Genomic DNA, 10,901 nt, shown 5'->3' with positions numbered 1-10,901 from the left:
CCTCCAAATCTCTATTTGTTCAAAATCTGGTTGAGCTTTTGAGCGGGCAGTTTGGTTGGATTATTTCCAATGGATCAGCTAGATAAAACAGGTCAGATAATTAGACAGGTAGATGTGTAGATAGGAAGAGAGATAGAAAGAAGGCTGGGCAAACAGAAAGATAGGTACAGACAGACATAGGAGACAGACACCCTGGCTTGATGACTTTAGAATTAAATGAGTATTAAAGAGACATAAAAAAAAACGTTGGAAAGGAGAATTATAAACTCTAAGGACACTAGTTGTTCTTAGTCAATGTTTATTACTCTCCTCTTGTTAATTCTGCTTTGGGTACGGCCAGTCCCTCGCTTCGTAAAACTTCTTCAGCCCCTGGAGATTGACAGGTGGAAAGTATGGCCCGATTCTCTTTCGAATCCACCATTTCCCTTCGCTGGCATGTTTGCCTCCAGGTTGGCTAAATTTGTACTTGAAGTGCTCTCCTCTGATCCACCTTTGAATAAAATAAAGCACACAGAGAAGTTAGAAGGAAGTTCGAGGCAAATATGTGCCAACACTACCACAGTGATGTTTGCAATATGGACACTTATCTTCTAGGAACTAGCCCAAGCCCCACCAATATCCATCAGGAAGCAATGGCTTTGGATCCAACCTAGGCAGTGAGGACCTAGAGGAGAAAGGCCCCAGATCCCATTCGTAATCCCCCAGAACAAGGGTTCTCAAAAGCCTTCACACTGTGGACCACAGCTAAATACAGAGATTGTCCTGAGGACACTTCCTGTCCAACTCACATTGCTGGGCTTCTACCTTCCCTTCTATTTGCCATTGCCCTGTCTCCTCTTCCTTTCCCGTTCACGGTCACACCAAGCTCCTTCACTCCTATGCACAATCACAGACGATCCACCCGGCAACTGCAGAAGTTGCTTACATGGTAAAGCAACATTAGGAAAGTAGTGATACATTTTTAGCTCCTTTCAGTGCAAGTTAGGAGGAGGAGCCACCACCTTCTAACCAGCCAGTGCTCAATGGACCTGAGTTGCAGAACATCTGCCACAGAATAGGCCTACACTGGAGCTGGAGCTGTGATTTCCAGCGCAGGTGGACACACTAGTGCTAGCTCTGACCGAGCGAGTGTGATAAAAATAGATGTGAGGCGGTGGCAGTGTGAGCAGGAGAGGTTAACCTCGTCTAAAACCCTAGGTACATAATTGGGCAGTTTGCCTGTCCCACCACCATGGCTACTCTTCTTTCTTGTGACCTAGCTCCACCTGGGCGGACACGTATCCTTGGAGTCATGCTATAAAACACTGATTCTTTTTCCTCCTTAAGAAAACAGTTTTCGATGAAAACAAGGAACTTTTGGTTGATCCCCCAAGTTATTCTCAGCAATGAAAACATTTAATGACAACAGCCCCCAAGCATTGCTTCACCCTAACCCCATCAACTCTTGTTCCTTTTGCTCCACAGCTTATTAGAGAGGCTAAGAGAGCATCTGTTTTCTGACCGCCCTGGCAGTCGATGGAAAAGTAGATTTTTTAAAAGTGCGGAAAGAAGTATTCATCAGTCAAGCAAAACACATTTGGAGGCTGCACAGGGCGTTTTGTTCTAGAGTTTCGGTTTATACAAACCCCTTTCTCCCACCCGTTGATATAGGGCATGCTGACAAGAGAGAGAACAACCCTGCAGCCCTTCGGAGTGGAAGTCCCTATTTGCAGAGTGCACGACAGTATTTGCTGGATAAGTTCATAAAATAACCGGCAATAAAAAACGTCAAAGGCATGTCAATGCTCATTTAAAACTGCTTTGCTTCACTACTAAAATACAAACCTTGCTACTGAGCAGGGCAGCTGCCTGTTCCTATCACTGGGGCTTGGGCTGCTATAAAGTCAGTTCCTACTGCTAAAGCAATCAAGAAGACTGCGATATATTTGCCATTCAGCTTTCACTATGGTGTGTTCACTCTAGATCCAAGGCTCTCAAACATGAAGCTCAGTTTTCAGCAAAAGACTGAGAAGGAACCTAGCTTAATTTAAAAGAAAGGGTGTGCTGTGATCAAGCCTTGAATGTCTCAGCTTACGCCCTGATTGGCGCCCAGGTGCCAGGCAATGGGTAATAAATAAATGCTCCTATTAAAGTATAACAGCAACATGTAGCTATCGCTAATACCTCTCTCTGCAGCTGGCCACCATGGTTTGCCAATATCAGTTTCTCTTATTTTTCTAACTTAAAAAAAAAAACAGAACAAAACACAATCAAAGACCTTGATTCTCTGCTCCATTTGAGAGCGAGCGAGCACGAACATTTGTGTGCATGTGTGAGGCAGCATATGGAGTTGGTTGCAACTCTCTGATTCAGGGACGGCCACGCCCATTGCATGGTAGAGCTGCCCCTGGGTTGCTCTAACTTAAGCCACTGACACAAGGTCCTTATGCCAGGGGAAAATCAGGTGGAACGGAGCTCCAGCATGCCACCTTCCTTCACCACCCCACTTATGTCTTGTCACCTCCTTCTGCTTACACTGGGAGGCGGGAGGCTGGAACAGGGCACAGCAGAGCTGCACTTGCCACGATCCACTGGCAGAGAGCTCCCCAGCACAGGGTGAATACTTCATTGCCCATCTCGTGCCAGTTTGAGGCGGCTTTGTACTGCTCACAGGGCGCAAAGTGGCTTAGCGGACTGGAAAATCTGGCCCCAAATCTGCCACATTGCACCTAACGAGTCCATGCAACCTTGCATGTCTATCATTGCTGGACCTTGCCTTCCCTTCCTCACTCCTTTCATGGGTTTTTAACACTCACTTGCCACCCCTTCATTTAGGGTATGTCCACACAGTCATCAGGAGGCGCGATGGCAGCCCGTGGGGATATACCCAAGCTAGCTCAAGTAATAGCAGCATGGATGGTGGCTGCTCAGGTGTCTACCTGGGATCCTGGGTAAGCTTCACTGCTGTTGTTACTCGAGGTAGCTAGATCAAAGCTAGCTCAGGTACTTGTACACATGCTGCAGTTACAGCTCCCGACCGCAGAGCAGACGTTAAGATTGTGAGCTCTTCAAGCTGGGGAGGGCCTGTCTGTTCAGGGCCTAGATACACCCCAGAATATGCCTCCTCTCACTACAGAAAGAGCTCCCCGCATCTCTGCACACCAAAGGGTAGGATGCAGCCCTTAAAGGCTCCCGTCACTTAAGTGTTTACAAGGCCTTACGCATCAAAGAGGTTCCTTTTAAACAATGCAAAATAGACCTTGTAGGACTGCAGAGCAACAGACTTTGCTTAAGCTGGATGCTTGGAAAGTTGGACACTAGGATCTTATCTAAAGTGGAATCCTCCGAAGTGGCCCACACCACTCCCTCCTCTTCCTCAAATCCCCCGTCGGCCGTTGAGGATGTCACCCATCCAGTGTCACGATGGGGGCTTGAGCTGTCAGGCTCAGCGGTTGGAGCAGGGGCGGTCAGAACCAAAGGTCAGGAATCCAAGAGAGAGCTGAGAAGCAGCAGGTCCGTCACGACAACCGGAAGGGGAGTCCACCTTGTGGCACAGACACTTACTGGAACTCCTGGGCTTAAATAGGGTGCTTGGACCAATCGGGGCCCAAGGGAAGCTCAGTCTGGCTATCCGAGGCGGTACTTCCTGTGGTGTTTATCTCCACCAGGTGTATATGATAATGCACACAGTCCAAGCCCGGTTGCTGGCTAGCAGCTCAGAGGTGGAGGCCATTCCACACCCCGCAGACCTGGCAAACCTCATGTCCAGTCACTCTGAACCAGGCTGCACTATAACTGATGGTGTGCCTTGCAGGGGTCTGAGTGGGTTTGGCCTGGCCGGGGGCCCCAGCTCTGCACACTTCAGTGGGAGGCTCCTGGGCAACTGCTTTTAATAGGTAAAATATTCACCCCTCCTCACACTCAGTGCCTCAGATTGGGCTGCGTTTGCTGCCGCACAGAAACCTGGGTTGTATCATTGTAAATGCTAACCCGCAGCTGCTGTTTTAATTATATTCAGGAGCGTTTGGGTTTGGTTTTTTTTTAAGGCTGGTAAAAGTCCACTGGGGGCTGAAGTGTTACTCCCAGAGTGTTTACTTCGCAGGAGCAGAAAATTTCCTGTTAATAATTAGAACATTACTAACCATCTAAGTTTACATGGGCCCAGGCAGCCTGCAGGCTCCTGTCTGAGATACTTATAGATGTGAAAGTTGTGCTGCTTGATTGCTTTTTTGATTTTGAAACATATCCAATCTTCCAGAAAAGCCTTAATTGTTTGGTACTGGCCATCCAGGGCAGGGTACTGTGTTTCCAGCTGCCATGAATCTAGCTGGCCCCTTCACTGACCACTCTTGTGCCATTTCTCTCAGGGAAGCTGCAGCAAATACCAGCAGATCAGATCTCCAAAACGGGGCTGGAAAAAAAAATCAGCCTAGAAGAGTTATCCCACAAGCACTGGGATGGACTGCATGGAGCAAGGGGCTTGTGTCACCATCGCATTGCAGGAGACAGTGTGGTCTAGTGGATAGGATACTGGAGAGGTGTGAGTTGACTCCTGGCTCTGTCAGTGACCTGCTGGATGAGTGTGGGAAAGTTAACTCCCCTCTCTGAACCTCTTTTCCCCACCCACCCTCCGTCTTGGCAGTTCAGATAGTAACTTTTTGGAAGAGGGGCTATTTCGCACACAGTGTCTGCACAGAATCTAGCACATTGAGGTCTTGATCTCAAATGGGGTCTCTAGGCACCACTGTAATATAAATAAAAAATACTAGGTAGTATGCCACAAACACCAATCTCTGCAAAATCCTTGGGTGACAGGAAATCATGATAATACCTTTTACACATGGGAAACTGAGTCACAGAGAGATTGAGTGACTTGGTCAAGATCACACAGGAAGCCTGTGGCAGAGAGGGCACCCAGGTCACCCTGTTCATTTCTCAAACTACAAAGCCATCCTTCCCTTAGACATGCTGGCTGTTGGATGAGCCCTTTGGAATGAAAACTTCCCCATCCCTTCCAAATGGGCTGGCCTGCCCAGTTTAAATAATATCTATCATCTGATGTGGCATGATCTTTCCCATATGTCGTCTGTCTATTAAAATGTTCTCTATCAAAGGGATCGGCCTGTAAAACTAGAACCGTGTGAGCATTCAGGCAACCGCACACAATTAAAGCTGCATTTTTGTGGTAGAAAGCTTGCGTCTGAATACATTTCAAGCTCTTAAATGGAGAGAGTAAATAACTGTGCAAAACCCCTCCAAAACCAAAAAAAAAAAACCCCAGCCAAGCCCACTCTCTTCCTCCAAAGCTCTACCTGAATCTGGGCTCAGGCAACAAAAGTGGGATTTTCCAAAGAGTCTAAGTGATTTAGGAGCACAATTCTCAGTAACTCTCAACAGGAGGTGGACTCCAAAGTCACGGAGGAGCTTTTGAAAATTCCACCCCAGATGCCTTCTGGCTGAGCTCTCTCAAAGGCACCTATGGATTTGAGTGCCTAACTCCCTGAGGTAGCTTTGGAAATCCCAGCTTATCCTTTTTTCTCTCCTTCGGATGGGCTCGATCTGCACTGCTCCTCCTCAATCCCTCCTTTCTACCTTCCTTCTCCTTCCAAGTGACCAGGTTATGGCAATTCTCACTCTGGCAGAGGTGGGCTGGTTCTTCTGAAGCCAGTCAGTACCATCCTGAGTGCCCCAAGAAAAATAACAAATGCCCCTCCCCTCCCAGATGATGAACACGTGGTTTCTGCACTGTTCCTCTCCTCGGACTCGTGCTCAGTTATGAGCCACAGATCGTCACCTGCCTTCATGGGGGATTAATTTAAAAATGAAGGAGTGGACCATGATCAGATCTGGTTCAGTCCAGTCTAGAGGGTATGTTGCCATCTAGCATAGATATACCATAGTGGCATGGGTATGGCCAAGAGTGCCTACAAAACACTCCAGGGTTAGAGATAGACAACGGGCAATAGTTTGGTCTCATGGATAATCATTTGTCAATGGTCACTAAAATGGGTGGAAGAAAACTACACAGATCCCTCCGATATGGCATCTTGGAGGACAAATTCCAAGCCGTTGGTTAGCAAATGGAAACCCGGCCATTGTTTTATTTTCCCTAGGGGAGTTCCATGATGGGTGAAGATGTAGTTTTATCATGGAGCCATTGCAGTGAATGCAGCGTTTAGGTTGTTAGGCATGAAGCATGATAAACCTCATTCCAACCTACCAATTTAATAAAAACCCCAAAAACTAAACAAAGAGAAACATTTCTGATTGAAATTTCTGCTTACTATTAGGGCAGAGGAGATTTTTTTTTCCCCTCCAGGGATGTTGGGAACAATTGGACAAGCCAAAAAATGGTGATTTGCCACTTTTCATAAAGTCTTTATTTTTTGTGAGAGTGGCTAAAGTATCTCTTTAAAACTTCACATTTGTTTTATACATGTTTCCATAATGAACCCAGATGCACCAAACAATTCTTTGCTGAAGATGGTTGGAAGATGCTGGTTTATGGATCAGTGAAATTAAGCCAGGTGTCTCTGCAAAGCTTCCCTCCTTTCTCGAAACAGACACGTTGGTTTACAGAGTTTACAAACTGTGCAGGCTGTGACTTTGGAGTCTAATCTCCTTAAACCAAAGCTATTCACTTTATAGAGCTTGAAAGTTCTCATGGCAGTATCTGCAAAGCTACTAAATTCCTTGACCCAAACTGTGCGCATTACAGAGTTGACCATGTCTCTTGAGTCTACAAGGTCAGTAAGCTGGAAGCATTATTCTGGTCATTAAGGACCTGCTACGGTCCTTACACAGGTAAAACTTCAGAGGCTGCAGTAGCCTGCCTATCCACAAACTTCAGAGGAAATAACTGCTAATGTAGGGTATAATAATCTCTGAGTTCTTCCTTTGTGCAGTTTACAAGCTCTTCTGCTAAAGCAGTGGTATACTGTAGGACCTCCAGAGTCTTTATCATAGAAGATCAGGCTTGGAAGAGACCTCAGGAGGTCATCTAGTCCAAACCCTTGCTTAGAGCAGGACCAAGCCCTGGGCAGATTTTTGCCCTGATCCCTAAATGGCCCCCTTGAGGATTGAACTCACAACCCTGGGTTTAGCAGGCCAATTCTCAAACCACTTAGCTCTCTTTCCCCCGCCCAATTCAGTGCCATGGAATGTAAATGCTGTGGAGACAACACAGCAGGGACTGTAACACCTGTGAATCTCTCTCTTCCAGGCTCACAGATCTAAAAGCTGCTGGACTTCATACTTACTGTGAATCCTGTGTTTCAGGGCTCACAGTGGTAAAAGTTCCACTCCAGTAAGGCGCTGGATTTATAATCTAACTGGTTGCCTCATTCCAGGGTTTACAGAATTTGCCAGTTCCTCTGGTAGGATGAATAATCATTATTGCGAGTTACTTATGCTTTGCAGGGTTCAGAGAGTGAACACGTTTTTCCAGTAATGTGGCAAAAGAATTAATACCCCTGACTCCATCATGTTAGGGCTCACAGAGTTTACAAGCCTCAAATGCAAACCTGCAGTGCTTGTAACTCAACCAAGTTTCACACGTGCCTGGTGCCTGCAGATACTGAAACCATCAAGGACCATCGCTCTTTTCACTGGAGTTCTCATGCATCAGACTCACACAGGTCAATGGGCTTTTAAGGTTCCATTCAAAAACCAGCTAATGTTCCTGGAATTTAGGAGCTCTGGAGAGACACCCAGGAGAGACTGCAAATTTTGAGACCGATAGTTTCGGTTCACACAAATGACCGGCTTTGCTGGCAAAACCAGAACATACCTAGGACCCTGGGAACTTAACATTCTGTTGGCAAAACCAGTAGAGCTCGTGGACTCCATGGAACCAACAATCTGGGTACAAGGAACTTGCTAGCTTCAAGGATGCAGCTGATGGCAGCTCTGAGTTCAGCTAGACAAATAACCAGCTGCCATGGATATCAGCCAGGTACTTTGAGAGCTTTGCCGTTCATTTCAGAGCTGTCAGCTGGGACTCCCTTTGTCAGCCACCTGACCCCTTTAAAGTTCTTCCCAGCTGCCTGTCAATCAACTGGGAGAATGTGTCTTCATGTCCCAGACCTAGAGATGGCACCAGCTGTCTCCTCAGTGTTGTCCTGGCAGTGGGGGAGAAGTCAGGTAGAAGAAGCTTGAAACAGGACTCTCTGTGGCTGGGTGGAGGAATAGCCCCTTCAGTCTATACACAGGCTTCTACACCTGCCAGATCCTTGACCTTTTTGGCATGCTGTGCTTTCTAATTAATGAATTTTCAGGTCACTCTTACTGCTTTTAAAAGGAATATAAAAATATGAGCGCACAAGCTCAATATGCCATCCTTGTCTATTAATCCACTTCGCCCTCAGAGAATATCTAGCCTAGTGAATATGCCACATTTGAAACACAAGGGAAAACGATGCATTTCTTAGTAACGTTAGAAACACAAAAGATGATGACAGCTGGGGCACTGATCCACCAATAGGCTTATCGGCCAGAAGGACCAACCCGATCAGCTAATCTGACTTCCTGTACATCGCAGGCCACAGAACCTCACCCACCCACTCCTGTAATAGACCCCTAGCCCCTGGCTGAGTTACTGAAGTCCTCAAATCTTGATTTAAAGACTTCAAGTTACAGAGAACCCACAATTTACTCTAACTGAAACCTGCAAGTGACCTGTGCCCCATGCTACAGAGGAAGGTGAAAAAAAACAGTCTTTACCAATCTGACCTGGGGGAAAATTCCTTCCTGACCTCAAATATGGTGACGAGTTGGACCCTGAGCATGTCAGCAAGACCCCCAGCCAGACAGCCAGGAAAGAATTCTGTAGTAACTCAAAGTCCTCTCCATCAGTCCCATCTCCAGCCACAGGCAATATTTGCTATTTGCAGATGCCACATGCCACTGTAGGCAGTCATATCATACCATCCCCTCCATAAACTTATCAAGCTGAGTTGTGAAGCTGTTAGATATTCTGCCCCCACAGCTCGCCTGGGAAGGCTGTACCAGAACTTTATGCCTCTGATGGTTAGAAACACCCAAAGCCCTCTTCTAATCACAAGAAATTGACTGCAGGGATGAGCCTTGCTCACTGCTCCAGAGTAAGGAGAAAATCCCTACTAAGGACATGAGGAAACCAAATACAGTACTTTCTCATACTTTAAAAAGGGACTAGCAACACTGGTGAATATACATACTGAGGAAAAGATGATCAACTCTCAACCCTGTAGCATGAGAGTTGCAGGGGTCAAGAAGGAAATTCTTTCTTACAAATATCGCTTTCCGTGATTTACCAAGTGAAGAATGGTTCTGGGTTATTTTTGCCTCTCTCTGAAGCATCAGGTGTTAACTACTGCCAAAAGGTGGGAAACCAGAGTGCATGGACTAACAACTGGATCCAGTTTTGCAAAGGTAATGTCCTTTATGAGATCCCCCCAAAGAACCACAATTTATCAAACCACCAGGACAAAATAATGAGATGAACGGCAAGCAACAGGTTAGAGCCAGCTAAGGTGAGTCAGACATGGTCTTTGGGAGATGCAGAACTCTCTATGTTATTTTATCCCAGCAACAACAACAGTTCATAAAATGCAGAACATGGACTAACAGACTGTCAAATTCACTCTGTAACAGCATCCAGAATTAAAAATCCAAACGGCCGCATGGTAGAAGATTAGTCAGTATCTCAGTAACGACTACTGAAATGAGAGGCTCAGCATGGCCACCCAAACAGGAACCCACTGGAAATCCAACTAATAGCTGCAACAGTACAATGGCACATGCATAACGCATGCTCCTGCCTTTCTGTGCAAGCACACACACTCTATCATCCCTGCCCGCCCTCAGTCCATGAAATCATGTGGCCTTAGAGGGAGGGGGGAAAGACTAAAAATAATAAGCATTATTTCTTAAATCAATATTCTACAACTCATCCTGCCAGATGCCCAGTAGCAGCTGTGCTGTAGCACTTTTAAGATTCTATCATATATCAGACTATTATGACATCTTCTAACTGTATGTGTTAAAAATTAGCAGCAATATTCAAGTTGTTACCGATCAAGGCCTAAATCTCCTAGACAGCTGTAATTAGTTCCAGAGGGTGCAGCTGTCTCCCTGTAACAGCTGAGAGTTTTTGGAGGGAAAAAAAAAACAGGAACGGTGTTTTCTGATGGAATTAATGGCCTGACAGGGCACATGGGGGTGGAGAAAAGAAACCAAAACAGGAATCTTCTTTTCATTTTGTTTTTTTTATCTCAAACTTTCCTACTTAGTTGTAAATCAGGGAGTATGCCATGCCGGGAAGTATAAATTCATCAAATCAGCAGAGCCTCCATCATAGGTTTTCTTGCTTATTCTAGGCCTGTTAGCAAGAGAGATAATAAATTAATCTTGGATCGAAAGCCATTTAGAAAATAATGGCAGTTTTATAGGTTATTTTCCTTCTTCCACTGCCTCCTTTTTATCTAAGGTACTCCTGTGGCTGCTATTACCATAGTGTCGGAGTGCTTCAGAGTCTTTAATGTATTTAACCTCACAAAGCTGCTGGGAGGCAGGACAGTGCCATTATTCCCACAGATGGGGAAACTGAGGCTCTGAGAGACCAAGGGACTTGCCCATGGTCACACAGGAAGGGAGCAAGGAATAGAAGCCAATTCTCTCAAGTCCCAGGCTAGTACACTAACTAATAGACCATACCTCCTCCTCCAAGAAGAACATATATGAGATGCAGCCATTAAGCTAGTGTTTTCGAAGGCGCTTTTGGGGTTGGGGAGGCAGATGAAGAACTAGCTGGAGGGATGCAAAATACTGGCCAATGGGACTTTGTGCTGCCCAGCTAGTATGTCAAGATTGAAGGAGGGCGTGATTGATTTTACTTTCCCAAAATGGGTCTCAGCTCTCAAAATTTTGGGAACATTAAGCAT

The 10,901-nt window shown here is 45.9% G+C and overlaps 1 protein-coding gene across 4 annotated transcripts in view; it reads right to left on the bottom strand.

Moving 5' to 3' along the window:
- Positions 1–266: 266 nt before the first annotated feature.
- Positions 267–10,901, bottom strand: part of LMF1 (lipase maturation factor 1) — a 330,506-nt gene continuing 319,871 nt past the window's right edge. For 2 of the 4 annotated variants that reach the window (XM_030578587.1, XM_030578585.1), the window contains exon 10: positions 267–490. In XM_030578587.1, the coding sequence (XP_030434447.1) occupies positions 316–490 (175 nt within the window). In that variant the 3' untranslated portion in view covers positions 267–315. The remainder of the gene's footprint in view (positions 491–10,901) is intronic. The other 2 variants (XM_030578583.1, XM_030578586.1) reach the window with 2 other exon arrangements.

This window comes from Gopherus evgoodei, chromosome 10 (genome assembly GCF_007399415.2).
Source record: "Gopherus evgoodei ecotype Sinaloan lineage chromosome 10, rGopEvg1_v1.p, whole genome shotgun sequence".
Classification (NCBI taxonomy): domain Eukaryota; kingdom Metazoa; phylum Chordata; order Testudines; family Testudinidae; genus Gopherus; species Gopherus evgoodei.
Note: the sequence above shows the minus strand (reverse complement) of the source record. Positions and strands in the feature narration are given on the sequence as shown.